A 20,658-nucleotide genomic window follows, 5' to 3' on the forward strand; every position below is an offset into this window, starting at 1 on the left:
GAGCATGAACGGGGGAGGGGCAGAGAGAGAGAGGGAGACACAGAATCGGAAACAGGCTCCAGGCTCCGAGCCATCAGCCCAGAGCCTGACGCGGGGCTCGAACTCACGGACCGCGAGATCGTGACCTGGCTGAAGTCGGACGCTTAACCGACTGCGCCACCCAGGCGCCCCACGACCAGCATTTTTTAAATTATGCAGAATAGTATAGAACAGAAAACCCATGTAACAAGGGTAATTTATTTTGCAAAACTTCCATTTTAGCTACAGTTATGCATGTGTACATATATATACCGTAGATATAAAATATATTTCTTTATAATGGGTAGTGGTCAGAAATTTAAACCATGTCACACCCATTAGGATGGCTATTAGTGAAAAAAGTGTGGATGAGAAGGTAAAGAAATTGGAAACCCACGAGGTGCCTGGGTGGCTCAGTCCGTTAAGTGACCGACTTTGGCTTAGGTCATGATCTCATGGTTCGTGGGTTCGAGCCCTGCATTGGGCTCTACGCTGAACACTTACTCAGAGCCTGGAGCCTGCTTCAGATTCTGGGTCTCCTTCTCTCTCTGCCCCTCCCCAGCTTGTGCGCTCTCTCTCTCTCTCTCTCTCTCTCTCAAATAAATGTAAAAAAAAATTTTTTTTAAAGAAACTGGAAACCCTGTGCACTGTTGGTGGGAACGAAGAAGGGCATGGCCAACTATGGAAAATTGCATAGTGACTCCTGAAAAAATGAAAAATAGAATTACCAGATGAACCAGCAATTCCACCTCTATGTAAATTTTGTTACGTATATTTTATCACCATTAAAAAATTTGTTTAAAAAAGTGAAAAAGGTCCTTTCATGTCTGGATCTACAAATCACTGGTATGTGAAAGACCCTCTTTCCAGAAGGGCAACAAACTCCCTGAAAGTGGGCCTGGGATTCTCTGCCTCTGTCCCACCCACGATGCCCTCCCTCCTGTGTTAATGAAGCAGGGGACAGACAGGAAGGCTCACTAAAAAAAAAAAAAAAAAAAAAAAAAAAAAAAAAAAAATCATGATGCCCAATTTGTTGTTTGGTAGCTTTAAAATGTTTTATTTTTTTCCATTCAAGTATTATAACGTCATGACAAAAAGAGCCTAGAGGAAATGGAAGAAAGATGGCCCCCAAGCTGGGGAGTTCTAGTTAAGGCTGTTGCTGTGTTTTCTCGTCACCTCTGTGCAGATACATGACTGAAATGAAAGTAAACCAACAGTTTCAAGAGGGATCCAGTGTTGGGGCGGGAAGCCCAGCTCCTGCCTCCTAAGGCAGGGACATGGGCCCGAGAGTCACCTTTCTCCTGGCATAGCTGAGCGACCGGACTTTCTCCAGGGACTGCCCGGCCACGCCTGCCTCCCTGGAGCTGCTACACCAGTCCTTTGCACTCACAGAGTGAGACGACATCCTTCCCCCGGCTCCACTGGCCTGCCTGCCCCCTCCTCCAGCCTACTACCAAAGTGAAAGCAAGAGGCTTTGCAGAAAGAGCATTCTTCTGATGCTCCAAGTTCAAACTACTTAGTAGCGAATAGTGAGAGGTCACATAAAGACAAAGACCCGGAAGAATGCCTAGACCTCACACAAGATAGTACAGGGTCTCTTGCTGTTCATTAACCAGCAACTGGCACGTGGAAGACAGCCGAGCTCTGTGGACCTGGGGCACCTTCCCCAACTATTTGTAGGATTTCTTTGGGGGACATTATTCATCCTACCATTGTGATACCAAAACAACCTAAATATGCATTTACAGGGAACTGGCTAAATAAAACATGCTACATCCATTCACTAGACTGCTATACAGACACAAAAAGACATCAGGAAGCTACCTACCTACTGAAAATGTAAGAATTCCAGAATACTTTGTGGGGTGAAAAAGCCTGGGGCGTAATACTATGAACATAGGGTAGTATGCTACCTTTGTGCAAAAATAGAATGGAAAATGGAATTACCTGTAATCATATTTGCTTGTAATTACACAAAGAAATTCAGGAAGGATATGTAAGAAATAGAGACAGGTATATGGGCATAAGAAGTGGAAAGATAGGGACCAGAAGGGAGGGAGACATGATATGTTACTTTCTTTCTTTTTTAAGATCCAGATACCGTACGTGCAGGATTTGGGCAGTAAGGTGCCATATGTAGGGTGTTACGTGAAAATATTGGATATGCACAAACACAGTCTTAGTTTGCACAAGAAATCTCTGTGATGCTGAGTAATGGAGAGCTCAAATGAGAAACGGGGTGCAGAGAGATGTTGGGGTGTCCCCCGACCTCAAAGCATTGGTTCTCAACTTAGCTACAAATTATCATCACCTGGGGATCTGAAAAAAAAATTTAGGTACAATTTATATACAGTGAAATGTACAAATGGTAAGCGTACAAATCAATGGATTTTAAGAATTGAAGTGTAGTTGACATATTTATCATTCTATGTTTTTACTTCTGACCGTGTGATTGTATTACTTCAAAAATATAATAAAAATGTCCTTTTTTACTTTTCAAGCTACATATGTGGGGATGCAGGACCCAAAGCAGTTAGGAGTCTGCTTCTAATCCTATCCCTAGCTTGCTGTGTCATGTAGCCTGGAGTTGTCACCCTCTCTTTGGGCCTCAACCTATGCAGAATAGAGGGTTAGACTCCATGCGCTCTCCTAGCTCTAAAACTCTCAGTTCCTAAATCCTGCATTCTCCAGGAAGTCTCTCCAGATTGCCTCTGCCTACAACAATCTCTCTCCCCCAATGGCCATGCATGACAAAGCTAGGCTCGCCACCCGACCGCTACCACCAGAAGACCTGATTTCTGTGGAAGTCTGATCAGTCCTGGGCCCACACCTTTGACAGGCAGACACAGGCAGACCCAGATGACCAGGACGTGGAGGAGACCAGACGCCTAGTCCAAGGAAGGATCTCAGGAAGCTTATCCCAGAGGATCCATGCATGCAAGCACTTAAGAGGGCAAGCCAAAGGGGTACCACTGCATTTTCTCCCAGGGAAGCAATCTAAGGGCAGTGCAGAGATGGGGGTGGCTGTCTCAAGCATGAGTGAGCTTCCTGTCCTTGGGAGGTGTGTGTGTGTGTATAGACAGCCATAGGTCAAGGGTGCTGTAGAGGGAATGCCGACGTTAGAGGGGGTATGGACACCTCCCAACCCTGAGAAACTATGATTCTTGCATATATGCTGGTCCTGAAATCACACCAATGAAACCCAACCTGCTGGGACTGAGGTCTGACTCCTGGCCCCATTCTCCTCTCCAAGAACCATGTTGGGGGCAGGGGAGAGGTGGGGAAGGCCTCCGTGTTGATTCCAGGAAAATGCTCACATATCTAGGATGGGGGACAGGGTAAGGGAGATGTCATCTACCACCATCTGTCAGGGCCACCCACCAGTGACTGCCTTCTTCACCTCCTGTCCATCCCTGGTTCTCACCCCTCTCATATCTATCAAGTGCTACTTTGGCATTTAAGATCTCAGAGCCAGCCAGTTCACCTGCCCTTCCTTTACTCCTTCCCACCGAAGGCTCCAGTCCGGCCACTTGCTGTCCCTCTCTGGCACTCTCCCCTCTCTAATGCCTGCAGACACAGGGGACAACAAGACTCAGGTTCCTTCCTGACACAGGGGAACTCTGAACCCGTTTGACCTGTGGGACCATACCACCTCCCCTTGAGACCTCAACCCATCTTACCAGGTCAATGTCAGAAGAGTCCCTGGGAGTGCTGGAAGCCTCTGGGCTGGCCCTCCTGTGTAGAGCTGCATCTGGAGAACACAGAAAAGGTCACAGGCAAGTCAGGGACATCCCCGGTGGGAGGCATCTTCGCTTGGGACAGTGACAGAGGAAATGTCTCTGCTGCTTTTCCTAGAGACTCATTCTTCAGGGCCTCTCACAGCACTGGGGCAGCTCCATGGAGGGGCTGTCATTTGGAAGGAGAGCTCCCTGATTGCAGTGAGCATGAACCCAGCCAGAAGGGAGAGGGTGGCATTAGAGAGTGCAAACCCCAGGTGCATCTCTGTCCATCTCTCGGCTGCCACCGAGGCACACTGTGGTGGTATGAGCCCACAGCCATCAGCTCCAAGGGCAGGCGTGAGTGAGTGAGCCCCCATCACTGGCACTTGCCCGGATGCCTTCAGATTCTGTTGCCACCCACCTCTTTCCCAGTAAGGGCATCCTCACACCAGCTATTCAGAGCTCAGATGTGAGCCTAGAGATTTCCTCAAAGAGCTGTTAAAGGTTCCTCACCTTGGAGGCCCTTTGGGGCACCCCTCCCCTTGGCGTCCCTTGAAAGCCCCGATGACGTCACCAGCTCATACAGAGCTGCTCCAACTCCTGGATCTGGACTGCAGAGCCAAGCACTGCCTCATTCTCCAGCTACGTGATGTGCTCCCATCTTGTCCCAGTTGGACTGGACAACTGCTGAGGTCACAAATTGGTCTGCTCTCCACTTCCCAAGGGCCCACAAAGGTAGGCAGCTGGTCCAGACAGCAGGCCACGCTGGAGGCGAAGCATCTCCTCCACTGAGGCGCAGTATGGTTTCTGGTAAACACCCAACCACTCCAGGGGGGTTTTCTCAGTCCCCTTCTGCTCTAACCTCACGTTCCAGTTGACTTCTCTGTTGCTAGCCAGGAGGCTTAAGAGAATTTCCCGAAGTGGTTATCCCTTTGGGGCTAAAATGATACTGTGTCTGGTTCTCAGCTTAGTAGTTTCTTAATTCTCCAAGGGTCACAAGATCACAGCTAATCCACAGAGCCCTGTAAATTAGTAAAACGTGACCCCTCTGGAGGGCTGCAGACGCACGTCAGGGCCTCCTCTCCTCCTTATCCTGTGCTCTGGAATGTACGATGTGAGCAAATCTGACTTTAAACAAAAACAAAACTAAAAACAAACCCACGGCTTTCTTTTCTGCCTGTCTCCCCCAGGGAGCGACAGCAAGGCACAGGCCCTTAAATGGTAAACAGGTCGGCCACAAGGGTGGCTCGGGTGCTTACCCGTCGCCTGAGTGATGCAGGAGACGAGTCCCTGCAAGCGCACTTTGAATTCGTCGAAGCCATCGGTGCGCACGGCGGCTTGCAGGTTCTGGGGCTCCTCCTGGCGCAGGCGGCTGAGCGCCTCTCGCAGGAAGCCGTGCATGTCCAGCACCTCCTGGTCAGAGGCGTAGCGCTTCATCCTCTGTACCAGCGCGCCTCCCATGCGGATGCGCTGCAGCACCGCTTCCAGGTGGCCCAGCTGGCCCGCGATCTCATCGTAGCTTCGCTGGTACCGCGCGCTCACTCCCTCCAGCAGCTCTTGCTCCTGGGCCAGCACATGCGCTACCACCTGGCGCACGCGCGAGTGGATCAGCTCCTCGGTGTCTGCGCGCATGCGGCCCAACTGGCTGACAGCCGCGTGCATCTGCGCGTGCGCCGCGCCAAAGGCGCGGTCCTGCTCCTGCAGCGCCTGTGCCATGGCGTCCAGCTCGTCCTGCCGCTGTTGGATCTCCGCGCTGATGTCGCACTTGAGCTCGCTGTGGCCGCTATCCAGGAGCGCGCACGAGCAGCACAGCGGCTTGGAGCAGCCTCGGCAGTAGATGCTGCAGACACACAAGGCCGGCCTCAGTTAGGGCTCTCCTGCTTCTAACCCCTTTATATTTTTGTTATTAAACTCCTTTTCAAAAATTACAAAACTTTGAATCATGGTATGTCCCTAGGTTCGTGCTTTTCTCCATTCAGTTTGTGGTCTCCAAACTACCCATAGAGCATTAGAACGTAAAAAAGTTACTTAAGTAACAACAGCTAGCCTCCAGTCGTGAAACAAGGCACAGATACACAGATTGTCTCTCCACACCGTTTCTGAATTTCCTTTCCCCGCCTCCGAGGCAACCAGGTGAGCACTGGGGTGCATCCTTCCACAACTGTCTGCTCAAACCACTTTACACAAATATCCAGACTGCTTGCAGGATTTTAAGGACTTGATACATTTCATCCCCTTTCTTTTTAAAGTTTACCGGGTACGTGGTGCATGGTGCGTGGATGGCTCAGTAGGTTAAGCCTTGGACTTTTGACTTCGGCTCCGGTCATGATCTTGGGGTTGGTGAGTTCAAGCCAGCAATCGGGCTTTGCCCTGACAGCGTGGAGCCTGCTTGAGGATTTTCTGTCCCCTCTCTCTCTACCCCTCCCCCACTCGTGCACACACGCTTGCTCTCTCAAAAATACATAAGCTTTAAAAAAAGGTATTAAAGTTTATTTATTTTGAGATAGACAGTTGGGGGGGGGGGCAGAGAGGGAGGAAGAGAGAATCCCAAGTAGGCTCCACACTATCAGTGCAGGGCCCAAGGAGGGGCCTGAACTCATGAACTGAGATCATGACTTGAGTCGAAATCCAGAGTCAGAGGCTTTAACCTACAGAGCCACCCAGGTGCTTTCACATTTCATCCCATATAATCCTCACTAGAGTTACTGAGGGGAGAATTATTGCTGTTCTCATTTCACAGATGAAGAAAGGGAGACAATCAGTGGTTAAATAATTGGCTCAAGTATCTACAACAATTTTGGTGAGTTGACGTTTGTTCTTAAAAAGAAAAAAAAGATCATGCTATAAAAGATCATGAGTAATGTCTTTGTAGCTTCCTCCTCTAATTTAACTTTTGTTCAGGACATTCCTCTAGGTCTAATAAGTATAGATCTAATGTATTCTCTTTATAGCCCCCTTAAATTCCACATTGTACCACAACTGATCCAGTCATTCTCCTGTTAATGGACATTCTAGTGATTTCCTATTTGTACTTTTTTTGTCAATATGGATAAAGCTTTATGTGGCCTAACACATGGGTGCTTTTGTTTCTATGAAATAGGTTACAAAAAATAGGAATGCTAAATCAAAGGGTGTGCATTATTTTCATTTACTTAATATATTTTAGCTAGCACTTGCACAGCATTTATTGTGTATCAGACAATATTATGAGTATTTGAGAAATATCACTCTTTTAATCCTCCTAACAATCCTACAGAGTAGGAATTATTATATCCCCATTTTAAGGATGAGGAAACTGAACAAGAGGTACAATAACTCGTCCAGGATCACAGTTGGTAAGTGATAGAGTCCAGAGGGCAAACTGTAGGAGGCAGAATAATGAGGCAGAATAATGTACTAATTCCCAGAACTGTAGTATGTTAACTTCTATGACAAAAAGGACTTTGTATATGTGATTAAGTTAAGGATCTTGGGATGGGAAGATTATCCAGGTGGACCTAGTGTAATTACGAGGGTCCTTATAAGGAAAAGGGGGAGGCAGGCAGGTGTGAGAAGGAAGACGTGATAATGGAAGCAGAGGTCTCGTGCTATCCTGCTGGCTTTAAAGATGGAAGGGGGTCATGAACCGAGGAATACAGGCAGCTTCTAGGAACTGGAAAAGGCAAGAAAATAGATTCTCCCCAAGAGCCTCCAGAAGGAACATGGCCCCGCCAACATCTTAATTTTCTCTCAGGGAGACCCATTTCAGACTTCTGACCCCCAGAGGTACATAGTAACAAATGTGTAATGTTTTAAGCTCCTAAATTTGTGGTAATTTGTTACAGCAGCAATAGGAAACTAATATAAAAACCCAGCCAGCCAGGCGCAAGTCCAGGCTCTGAAACGCTATAATGCTGCCTCTTCAAATACTACCAGGAAAATATTGTTAGTTACTTCCCCAGAAATATTGCTATCATCTGTTATCAACAGCAATGATAATAAGTCAGCCCACCTGAGGCCAGGAGAGAGGCTCTTAGCTGGAGCCACTTTGGCCTCGGTTAAAGATCAACTTGTCCTGGAACTGCCAGCAGAGACTGTGCTGGCCAACCTGACTCCAAAATTGTGGCACGAGGCACTGGTCCTCGGCTTTGTCGGCTCTCAACCTCCCCAGACCACCGAAGAGGGCAAGGCTTCAGAGCTCGAACCTCTTGATCAAATACAGGAGATTTATGCTAGGCTAGCTGAGGTTTCCTGGAGAGCCCAGAGCGTGAGGGAAGCATGGGAGTTGCCACTGGGTCAAGAGCACTCAGCAACTCCAACATGGGGAAATCTGATCTAAGTAACAGAGACCCATCACCAAGAGGCAGGGCCGGTGACTGAGGTAAGCGTCAACTGAAGCAGAGGGCAACTGTGGATCTGACCTCAGCTCTGTGCCCTTAGCAAGTCACTTAACCTCTTTTTGCCTCTATCTTCTATCTGTAAAACAGGGATAACCCCCACCTCATATGGGAATTCTATAGAGGATCAAATGAGAGAAGTCCTACATATATGTTCTCAACAAAGACTGCGATCATTATAATTGACTGAGATATTAGCGCTCACCGATGATACCATTAACAAGAAATGCTGAGCAATTATGAAAAGAACTAATAACTCTACAGAGGGCAGTTTGGCAATATCCATCAAAATCACAAATGTATTTATCCTCTGACCCAACAATCCCCCTTCTGCGTCTCTATTCTGTAGCTCTACCTCAACATGTACAAAATAACATCTGTACAATGCAACACAGTCCATAATGGCAAAGAATTGAAACACGCTAGGCAAACAGTTGCATAAATTATGATACAACCATACAATGGAATGCTATCCCAGCAATTCAAATGAAAAGAATTATGGAAAAAATTCCCAAGCTCTCATTCACAAACAACAATTTTCAAATGCTCAAAAAAAAAAAAAAAAAAAAAAAAAAAAAAAAAAAATAGACATACTTCTAACAAAAAATATATACATGGGAAAAAAAGAATTCCACTGAGAAAGAATCTAAAAAACAAAAGTGTCTCAAGGCCCCAACTGGAAACACTAAATAAATATCACGATATCAATTCTCTTCAAGTTCAGATAAAGGTTTAAAGCAATTTTAATCAAATTACAGATGAGAGTTTGAAACTTCATCAATGGATTCTCAATTTCACAGGACAGAATAAACAGATCAAATAGTTAAGAAATTTTGGGGAAAGGGCACCTGGGTGGCTCAGTCGGTTAAAAGCTACCAACTCTTGGTTTCTGCTCAGGTCATGATCTCAAGGTTCATGAGTTCGAGCCCCATGTTGGGTTCTGTGCTGGCAGTGAGGAGCCTGCTTGGAATTCTCTCTCTCCCTCTCTCTCTGTCCCTTCCCTCCCCCTGACCCCGCTTGCACACGCTCTCTCTCTCTACTAAATAAACTTAATGGGAAAAAAAGGAATTTTGGGGAAATCAGTGTCAGAAAGGGGAATTTTCTCTGCCAGATAACATAGGATAGAACTACCATTATTTTAAGAAGTGTGTGTGGCACTAGTCCAAGAGTAAAAAGGAAGGAAAATCAGCAGAACAGACCAGATATTACTTATCTAGGTCCTGGCATCCGTATAAGAATGTGATATTTTATAGAATAAAGAAAGCATCCCACACTAATGGACATTAAACAATTCCACTCAACAGTCAGAATTGAGAAAACCAGCTACTGCGGTGGGGAGAAGCAAATTAGGGCTTGTTTCACTCGTGATGCCGCAATACATTTCCGGTGGGTCACAGACTTAACTATGAACCATAACACCATAGAGGTGTGATAGTTGACTACTGATGATGGTAAAGACCTTATAACCACTGAAGAAATGGAAGAAATCATACACTCAACAGATGCGACTACCCAAAAATTCAAAACTATGTATTTTTCGGAAAGACATTCACAACTTCCTATCGTGAGAAAAGCAGGTTACAGAACTATCTGCTTCTGTTCAGTTTGGTTTATGTGATTATAGAGACGGCAGGAAGGAGAGTAAACAGTCTATATTGATGGGAGTTACTTCTTTCTCTTTCTCCCTCCCTCCCCCTTTTCATCTATTTACATTTTCCCAAAATTTCCATAATCACTTCTAAGTGAAGGAGTTGGGACTTTAAAGAGGAGGCAATGGAGAACCCTCAGAAAACATTCCATCTAGGAATAATAAAGCTTTTCCTCTTCTTCCCTGACATGTATTGTTTTGCTTGTCCCTTTATGACTGTTCAGTGAATTGACTATGTCGTTAATATTTTAGTTAGAAGCCTCAACATGTTTCCTGGGTTCTCAGTCTCCCTATCTGAAAGCTGACTATGTCTTAAATTGCCATGCCAGAGGCCATGTGACAGCAGGAAGGATATGGGTCCTGGAGGTGGACGGCCTTGGGCCTGAATCTGAGCCCTTCTGATTCCTAGCTACAAGGCCTGGAGTAAAATACTTTCTCTCGAGTCTTAACTTCCCTGTCTATAAAATGGGGATAAATAAGAATGCCTCTCATAGACTGTTGCAAGGACAAAGATGGGCTGGTGTATGGGAAGTCACCTGCACAGTGCCAGCTACACATTGGACATTCTGGAGCCATGCAAGAAGGGGAGGCATTAACTACACATGTTTGCACGGCAGGGATATTAGCCCTACTGTTGGTAAGTCAACCTCTCAACCTCAGACAGTACGGAAACATCATATTGAGTGTGGTCTCTGGGCTGTCCCCTTCCCACTAGGGTCAGGCCAGCCCAGTGTAGCCACACCTCCTGCTGAGGCCAGAGCGGTATGCCACTTCTGCTGTTCTAAAAAACAGGGCTGGGAAATCCAGGAAGCAAAAATCCTATGAAAATGGGACCCGTGGAGGAGAGCTGGCCCCAGAGCAGGACTCCAGGGCAGAGCCCGGCTGGTCTGAATGGGAACTGAAAAACTCTCTACTCTACCATGCTCACTTCCATGAGAGTGACAGGGAGCTTCCACTTTGAGGGAATAGCAAAAGGAACAGCCTCCTTTGGAAACTCAAATTATTGGCTAGAGGGCAATTAAAGGGATACATTTGTCATTTACATACAAATATGAATGCTTTCAATCAGACTGGTTTCCTGCTCTGCTGGGAAACAGAGTTGAGGAAAGATTTCTGAAGCCAGGAGAAGAGATGGGTAATTGCAGAGCCTGGGATACTTAGAGCGAAAGCATTATTCCTATTGACTTCCCCTCCTCCAACTCTTCATTGGTTGAGAAGGTGGTGACAGAGATCGTAGAACCTAAGGGCTCAGAGAGGAAGACACCAGAAAGGCAGCAGCGAGAAAAGGTAAGAGGAGGAAGCTTTGTCTGTTTCTCACACCCATCTTATGCCAACCCCACAGCCAAGAATGAGAAAGAGAAAGTTTGTGCTTTTCCTTCCCCACTCTTTTCTTTTTTCTTCAGACTGTCATGTAAATTCTAGATAGTTAACATACCATGCAATATTGGTTTCAGGAGTAGAATTCAGTGGTTCAACACTCACATACAACACCCAGTGCTCATCAAGACAACTGCCCTCGTTTAATGCCCATCACCCATCTACCTTCCCCACTCTTTTCTAGGCAGGTCCCTGCTCCCAAGACAGAGGGCTGGTGTGTCCATTATGACCCACTGAAAGGCCACTCAAGCCAGAGACCAAGGGGGAACGCCAGATACGCGCCCCCCTCCAACCACTTCAACAAATCACTAACTCTTGCTGATTCTACCTTCATTTACCCTCCACCCCCAAATATTAAATACCAACTATGCACGAGCATGGCACTAGGATGTAAAGACGACCGAGGTAGAATCCTGGTTCCTAAATCTGTCACATGAGTTCCCATTGCTACACACCTTTGTTCTTGCCTCGATCACAACTTATCTCCTTTGGCATATCCCCTAACAGGCTTCCCTGCCTCTGGTCTTTCCAATCAACCCTTCCCAGTGCCACCAACACGGTATTTCTAAAATGTGATGATCGTCATATGCTGGGACCATTGCAATGACCCCCCTCAGAAGTATAGCCAAAACAGTATCAAGTGCAAGACATTTTTAAAGCATCACATAAGCTATATGTTAATAAAGGAGATTTGATTTTTGGAACAGTTTTAGATAACTTGGAATTCACTGCATTTTATAATGGACTACAATTATACAATATTGAATGTTAGTGAACAGTGATGAAGTAGGGATTTACATGCCAGGAAATGTTGCAAGGCAGCAAGACAAGGTTTATCACATAGATGAGTACAGTGACTACAAACTATTTAAATCTGATCTAATTTCAGTAAATGAGATGGCAAAAGAGATGGAAGTAGCTAAAACAATCGGTTAATTAAAGCCATGAATAAGAAAAACATGATTTGACTAAGTTAACAATAAACACTGTTTATCAGTCAAGTGACACATGGCATAAAAAGGCAGCTCTTCTACTTGGCTATACCAATCTTGAAATGCTTTTCTAACTCTAACAGCTTTGGCAGAATAAATCCAAATTGTAAGAGATGCCAAAGCGGAATTCGTTACAAAATTCAAAGACTAAAGTTAATCATTAAATGTTAATGACTCTGGTAAAATAGAAAACAGGCAGTAAATCCTTACGTGCAACAATTTTGATAGTCTCAATACTTTTACTACAATGTGTATAAAATGATTTATCATCATCTTCATTACTCATTCAAGAGTCATTAAACAAATCAGTTCCCCCCAAATCATAGTAATACTGTTAAGATTATGAATCAGAAAAACCCAAGAAATAATACTAATACATTATAATACTAATGGCAATAGAGCAAAAAAGAGTACAATGAGGAGGAAAAGGAAGAGGAAAAAAGAGAAGGAGTAAGAAAATTTCCCTGTAATAAGGAGAATTTCTAGATTGAAGAAGTCTGCCAGGTTTCAGAATTGGATACAAAATGCTCAACGCCAAGACAGTTTGGTTAAATTAATAAACTTCAAGAATGAAAATACCTTTAGGTATCAAGACAGAAAAAGCAAATAAATTTGGCCTCAGACCTCTCCTCATGAACATTTGATGCTGGAAGACTATGCGGCAAAGTCTACAAAATTCTAAAGGCAACAGTGTAACCCAGGTATATTATACCCAGCCAAGATATCATTCAAACAGAAGAGCAACTGATAGACATTTTATTTTTTTAAAAAAAAAAATTTTTTTTAACGTTTTATTTATTTTTGAGACAGAGAGAGACAGAGCATGAACGGGGGAGGGGCAGAGAGAGAGGGAGACACAGAATTGGAAGCAGGCTCCAGGCTCTGAGCCATCAGCCCAGAGCCCGACGCGGGGCCCGAACTCACGGACCGCGAGATCGTGACCTGAGCTGAAGTCGGATGCTTAACCGACTGAGCCACCCAGGCGCCCCAACATTTTCAATACTAAGAGATCCTAGGAATTTAGACTGCTTACTGACAACATCCATCCAATTAAGAGCTGAATTGAAATAAAGAATTTATAGGAACGAATGCTAAAGTACAAGGGCCAGGGCCACTCATGAGAGCCATTTTAACATAGAAGCAAGAGAGATAGATGGGAGTGGGCCATCCTGATCTTTGTCAGCAGAGACTCTAGCTACTATTGTCTAAAATGGAAATGTTTCATTAAAACCAAACTATAATAACTACAACCTCTTAATGTCTTAGTATTTTTTTTTTGCTTAGTCTTAGATATTTTAGGAAACATTTTACAATGAAGAAACATTTCTTTGAAGTTTAGTAAAGTCTAATTTTACTTCAGTAAAATTTTTCTTCAGTATCTTTTTCTTCTGCTAAAGTTAAGGAAAATTAAATTTATCATTTCTTAAATAGCACGCTTTCTTTTAATAATCCACGTCTGAGGGGAAAAATCACTCGAGTTCTAAACAAGCAACTTGCAGAATCCTTTTTTGCAACTCAGCCCAGTTGTTAGTTGAGGACTGCCTGTCTGTAGTGGCCAGCAGTGCCAGGAAACGCACACACGGTTTGCAGTCAGGAAAGCCTCTACCCCATTTGGGTCTTGGCTCAGACAAGTTCTCCCAGTTGGGTTAGCTCCCATTAATGCATTGGCCTCTTGCCTCATTTATACAATGGGAACAGTTCTCTCTTCCTCAATAATCTTTCAAGAAGGCATGAGAATTAAGATAACAGCCCAGGAAAAACATCTCAAAAGACAGATAAGTATTAATAAAAGGGATACTCCAACCAGAAGAGCCCATTCTATGCCCAGGTTGGAAAAGGGAAAACACCTCCTGCTGGAAAGGGACGGCCCAGGTTCCAAGGAGTTGGGAAGCTTCATCTGAGGCTGGCTTCAAACCTGTTGCCTGCATGGATGGGTGTCTGATCCAATCAGAAACAAACTCAGACTAGGCTTAGAATCCGGGAAGGGATTCTTGCTTTCTCCCACTGGATTTGAGAATGAGGGTGTGTACAAGGGCCTCTGGAGCTGCAATCATCTGGCAAGCGACAGGAAGAAACCCTTCCGTGAATGGGGCTGACTTGGAGCAAAGAAGGGTCACAAGAAATACAGAGAAAGCAGGTCCTGTTGACATAATATGAATATCTAATCAAGTAGGGTCAGAGGCTGGCCACAACCCTGTTCACTTCTTACATAAGCCATTCATTCATTTTTGCTTAAGAGACTGACTAAAAATTTGTTACTAATTTACACGTTTGTTTTCGTTGTATCTCATACAGACAAACCTCTTCAAGGTACACTTCACATGGCCCTCTTATCTACGCATTCAACCAAATCTACCTTGGGGCTCCATGCCCCCCACCCCCATGAAAGGAAAAGCAGTTGCTCTTGGCTTGGCTCAGAAAACAAGTCCCCTGGGTGAGTTCATAGAAAAACTTGGAAATGGATTCTTTGTGCCCTAACTCCTGGCAGCATCCTTCTGCTTGCTCATGTGGTGCTTCTGGGTCAGCTTTCAACCCCGGTAAGATCATCAATCCCCAAGAAGACGCAATTTACTGATAACTTCACAGAGGGTACCAGGAAGGCCCCAGACAGGCTGGGCCAAGGAGGCCAGCCGGACACCGAGGGTGCAAACGAATTTCAGGAGGCACTTGCTTGGTTCATGAGGGCAAGGGGGCTCCTCATAGTTTGCACCTGTGGCATCTGGCCTTCTTCCCCCACCCAGCCCTGAGGGGGAGCCCATGAGGTCCATGAGGATGTCTTTTCCATTTCCTTCTCAGCTAGCAGCCCTTCCCTTCCTTGTCCCCAGCTTTGCCACTGCGATCTGTCCGTCTCTGCCCTGAACCTTCCCCTGGGCTGTCCCGCCTGCTTCTCCCTGTCCTCTTGTGAAATCATTCCAACTTCTGGCCTTGGGAACTCTTTTCCCAGGTTACGGTCTCATCACACCTTTCAAACTGGATTAATAGATCTTTTGTTTTTTCCACTCAACTAATCCAAATGCTTTCTGGCTATAAGCTTTGATGCCTCTGGATTAATTCCTCCACCCCATCCGGCCAAGCTTTGGGATCTGACACCCAGATATGGGAGTCAGTTTCAACTGCTGTCCTCGACTCAATATTACTATTGGGCAAAAGGCACTCCCCAGCAATCCCAAAAATGGAAAGGTTGGCGGTCACCTTTAACTCCAGGTGAGGCAGGCCCTGGTAGTGTGAGATTTGGGCCCCTTCCCCATTCTTCCATCTCCGCATTCTTGCAGACCTCACCCCCATCTGTACCACAGCCTCAGTCTCCTAATGGGGCTCCCTTTCCCCTGGTCCAGGTCCTTTGCTTCAGTTTCTGCTAGGTACGTATGCCCAACAGCACAGTGGTCAATCTCCTCAAACGCTTTATGGAATGGGGTGAAATATAAATAAGTATGCAGCCAAAGAAACAAATACTGGGTCTCCTGGCTCCCAAACTTACCCACTTCACAGAACCACAGTGCAGGGAGAGAATCTGACCGTCCCACCCTCTGCCTTAACACCCATCAGTGGGCTTCCAGCAGAGCCCCCCCATAGGGTCCCTCTCAAAGTGTGTTCTATAGACTGTTCACTGGTAAAACAAGAGTGAAATGCACGAAAAAGGAACAAGCTGAGAATAATCTATGTCCTAAAATTTTAGGATAAAGTTCTAAATCCTCTAAGCCTCCCATGTCTGACCCCAGTTCCCTCTTCCAGCCCCTGCCTTCAGGCATACCCTTTACTTGCAATTCCTGAAATGCAGCCGACTGACTAGTGCCTCTGCCTTTGTACAGGCTTCCTGGCCCACCCTGTCCTGCCCCCAATGCCGTTTCTCCTTTCTCACGTGTCAGGCTAAATGTGACACCTTCTTGGAAGCTGCATACGCCAGTCAATGCCTTTTCGAAGATGACTCACTTTTGGGCCTGTGCTCCTCCTGCTTTCTGTCCTTAACAAATGACTGAGCACACATCCCGATGTCAGCCCAGTGCGCATGGGGATACTGGCAAGGGAACATGTAAGATAGCAAGGTAGAAGACAGTGTGAAAGGGCAATTATCCAAGCTCAGGGTGAGCAGATTTCCTCCTGGCACTTTCTAGCCTTGATGGTTAGTCACAGATCTGGTTCTTCCACCAGGTGGCGACCTCACAGAGGGCCAGGGCTGTATCTGTTCACATTTATACCCTAGCACCTAGCAGACTGCGTGCCACATAGAAGGAAGTAGGAAATGTACTCCAGGCAGGGCGCCTGGGTGGCTCAGTCGGTTGGGCGTCCTGACTTCGGCTCGAGTCATGATCTCACACTTTGTGGGTTCGAGCCCCGCGTCGGGCTCTGTGCCGACAGCTGGGAGCCTGGAGCCTGCTTCCGATTCTGTGTCTCCCTCTCTCTGCCCCTCCCCTGCTTGGGCTCTATCTCTCTCTGTCTCTCAAAAATAAATAAAGGTAAAAAAAAAAAAAAAGAGGACTCCACGCCAGTGGTGGAAGTGGTGATCAGGATCAATGCCAGTGGCCCAGGACAGACATTCCCAGGCTGAGTTCTGAGTTTAAAGCCACCTGTGGTGCTGCTCCCCAACCAGAGTCCTAAATCAGCTTGGTGTCAAAGGACGGAGTGGTTTGTGACCGCATTGTGACCTGAAGAAAGCTGTGGGTTATTTATGGCACTGAAGTTTTGTGCAGAAAAAACAAGTTGAATGTTCCCAGTAACTGCTAGCAAATCATGAAAACAGTGTGAATCGTGAGTGTCTGTGTATGATTTTTAAGCAATATGATCAGGTTTTTGAAACCATCCACCTTGATCAAGGGATGGGAATCCTACGCTCTTGGCTGGACCAGCCCTGTCCATTGTACCTGGACAGAAACCCACCCCAACCCCTATATCAGAGGTGGGACCACTTGTAAGCCACTAACATCTTATTTAGAAATAAGAAAGGGGGGGCATAGAGACAGGTATAAAAGAAATTTTTAAATTATGAAAGAACTTAGGATGAACTGGAAAATTTTCAGAAAATCTGACTCAAGATCCAAAACAGACCAATACCAAGGAAAAAACCTGACTCTTCAAAAAAAGCACCAGTCTCAGATAGTTTCTCGAGAAACTTCTACAAACCCCAAATTGCTTATGTTCTTGAATTGTTCTAAAGCAGAACAGAGAAATTATAGGAACAGGATTTTAACATTGACTGTGTACTTAATATGTGCCAGGCACTGTGCTAAGCAATTTACGTGTGTGTGTATGTGTGTGTATACCATGTTCAAACAAGCTTACAAATTCACTGAAGGAGATTAGTAGAAAATGGATCAAAAAACGTAAAAGAAATCACACATATTCATAAAAATTGATCACATTTATAAATATAGATAATAGCCTAAATAAGACAGTATTAAATGGAATCTAGCTATGAATTAAAATAATAGTATCAGGACCCAATAGGGTTTTTTCTCCTGGGAATTGAAAAAACGGCTCAACATAAAGAAACATACTTCTGTATAATTCATCACACTGAAAGGTAAAAGGACACCTTCACAGGATCAAAGAACACCCATTCCCGAGTTAAAAATAAAACAAAATAGCAGCCACAAAAAACTTCGTAGTAAGAGAGAAGCGGGAGGCAACTTTCTGAATGTGATTTTGTCAAGTTACCCAAGGAAGCCAATAATAAACAGTGTATTAGAATGCATAAACTTTCTCATGAAAGCTAGGAATAAGATAAAGTTGCCTTTCCTGACCACTTCTTCGCAGTATTCAATATTGTTCTGGCAGTTCTAGCTAATGAAACAAAGCTACAAAGAGGAAATATGCATAAATACTGGAGAGAAAAAGGTTTTTATTATTTGCAGATGATATGATTGTTTACCTAGAAAATCCAAAAGAATCAATTAGAAAACCTTACAAAAAGGAAAGAGCTCAATCAGATGGCTAGTCTAATACCAATATACATGAATCAGGAGGCCTAGAGCATGTTAATGATGACCAGCTAGAAATTATAATGGAAAATATTTTATTCACAGGGTTATTAAATATTATAAATTAAACTATAGTTTAAAAGTTCAAGAAGTATGTCAATAGCACTATAAAACTCAAAAGATATAACCAGAGATGTAGCCAACTCCCCCCAGATTTAATAAAATCCCAATGAATATGTAGGTTCTGAAATTACATAAACTGTAAGAACAAAAGAGAAGCAAAAATGAGGAAGAATGGGAATTTAATTTGCCTTATCAAACATGAAGCTAGCTACAGCATTCCCTACAGCAGTAAGGATTAGCGAAGGAATAGTCAGATCATTGGCCCAGAACAGATATTTACAAACATACTCATGATTACTTGGTTATTTAGTAGAGCAGTAGAGGGCATTTCAGATCAAGGCAAGAGTGGATTATTCAATAAAAGTTGAGAGAACCAGCTTTCCATTTGGAGAGAAAAGCAAAGTGAGAATCCTACTTTATACCATGCAGAAAAATAAATTCCATACAAATTAGAGATTTAATTATAAACACAAAACCATGAGATTAGTAAAATAGAATATAAGAAAGTATTTTTAACATTGGAAGGGGGAAAAAGTCTTTCCTAGTATGATTAAAGCCAGACACGGTAAAGGAAGAGACTGATGAACTGGATTCTATAAAACTAAAAACTTAAACACAATACCTCCTAGGAAATGAAATGACAAAAGTCAACCTGAGAAAAACGCTTGCACAGCTACTGGTTCTTGCAATTAAAGAGACTTATTTCTGGAAGGAAAAACATCAAACAAATAGGTAAAGGACCTAAATAGGCAATTCACAATTGAAGAAAAAACAATGGCCAATAAACATATAAAAAAGTCACTAAACCTGAATCTTAATAACAAAGAAATCCAAATTCAAGTTGATATTATCTGTTGGCTGAGGAACCTAAAGGAAATGCATTCTGGTAGTGCAGGTGGTAAAAGTCCAAGCAGGAAGCAAGCCACCGTGAGTTTTAGGAGGAATGCAGTTCTGAGTGTGTCCCCTATGGGCAAAGAATACCTTCACTTTGCGGATCCCAAGGGATCTACAGAATCTTACAGAAAGCAATCTATTGGGAGTGGGGAGAGTTCACGTTCATATGCCACCTTTTTGGCTAAAAGAGGGAAAATAAGAATGTATAAGACTATATACCCCTATCTATCTGTGCGTATACTCCCAAAGAAACCCTGGAAACATTCAAAACTGGTAACAATGGTTAACTGTGGATGGGGAGGGAGGGAGAGAGAAATGGTAGGAATTAAGCAGACAGGGACAGAGTGGAAAGGAGACTTGCCCCCTCTCTTTATAAATTTTGTGACTTTTTGACATACAAACGTATTATCAAAAATACTGAATTAAAATCCTGTGCTGTTTAATAAAAATAATTTTAACTGGATTCGATAGGGTTTTTTCGAAATAGACATCCTGAGATAGTACGGTGTTATAGTTTTGCCTTTTCGGACAGAAACAAACTACCTGCATCTCATCTAGAATCCAACTCTATACCCTGACTCCATGGCTGTGACATGGAAAATTCCACTGTAAGACTTTCTAAAGGCAGTTTGGTAACAGGTATCAAAGTATAAAATTTTCACACCCCTTCACCCAGCAATGGCATTTCCAAAATTTATCCTGAAGAAATTATTGGATAAATTTGTAAAGCCGACTCTGCAGCTTTATTTATTACGGGGGGGAACTGGAAACGATTACTACCCATTTGTAGGAGATAACAGAAATTGCGGCCATGGCCACAGCACAAATGCTGCCGGTCTGAGGACCACACTTTGAGTTGCAGGACCCTAGAAGCTCCTCATCTCACGTTCCCAGCCATGTGCCTCTCTGGATCTCTGCTCCCTGCACCTTCTACCGGTATCTTGGATGTGCCACCCCACCCTGGGCCGGCCGGCTCACCTAGTCAGCATAGGGGTGCGGTGGTTGGGGTTGGAGCAGAAGATGTTGTTGGACTTCCGCGTGCCATCTAGGAACTCACGCACCGACTGGCTGCGGAGCTCTGCCAGGGGCCGGGCCTCGTGCTTGAGGAACCACTGGTGCGCCTCGAAGCACTTGGCACAGAGGAGCTGCTCACACTCGAAACACCAGAAGTCGGCAGTTTCTTTGCAACGGGTGCAGAGTGCCTGCGCGTCCACGATCTGCCGGTACACCGACAGGCGCCGCTGCAGACTCTCGAAGAAGACGTTATCCAGGGCCAGCGAGTCAGAGCCTGCGGGCCCGGGCGCCTGGCAGATGGGGCACTGCGTGCCCGGCGCCCCCAGGCATCCCGAGCACAGCGTGTGCAGACAAGGCAGCAGTTTGGGGCACTTGGCTTCTACCTGGCAGCCCTGGCAGCGCAGGAACTCGAACTCCTCCTCCACGGCTTTCTGGGGGACCAGAGAGGTAGGGGTGAGGCCTGAAATCCAGGAGTCCCCACCCACCGCACCCACTCCTGTGGCTGCACAGAGTCCCATTCCAGGCAGGCTGATACAAAACCGAGGCTTACCAGTACCCCACTCCGCCACTCACTCACACCTT

General features: G+C 45.0%; 1 protein-coding gene across 9 annotated transcripts in view; it reads right to left on the reverse strand.

Annotated features, from left to right (window-relative positions):
• Positions 1-20,658, reverse strand: part of PML (PML nuclear body scaffold) — a 39,535-nt gene that overhangs the window by 16,678 nt on the left and 2,199 nt on the right. For 8 of the 9 annotated variants that reach the window (XM_078448877.2, XM_078448884.2, XM_078448879.2 and 5 more), the window contains exons 2-4: positions 20,041-20,507; positions 4,997-5,577; positions 3,699-3,769 (exon numbers count right to left, since the gene is read on the reverse strand). In XM_078448877.2, coding sequence (XP_078305003.1) covers positions 3,699-3,769; positions 4,997-5,577; positions 20,041-20,507 — 1,119 coding nt within the window. Of the gene's footprint in view, positions 1-178; positions 3,340-3,698; positions 3,770-4,996; positions 5,578-20,040; positions 20,508-20,658 lie in introns of those variants that run through there. The other variant, XM_060619643.3, reaches the window with a different exon arrangement.

The sequence above is a fragment of the Panthera onca genome, chromosome B3 (genome assembly GCF_046562875.1).
Source record: "Panthera onca isolate mPanOnc1 chromosome B3, mPanOnc1 haplotype 2, whole genome shotgun sequence".
In the NCBI taxonomy this organism is placed as follows: domain Eukaryota; kingdom Metazoa; phylum Chordata; class Mammalia; order Carnivora; family Felidae; genus Panthera; species Panthera onca.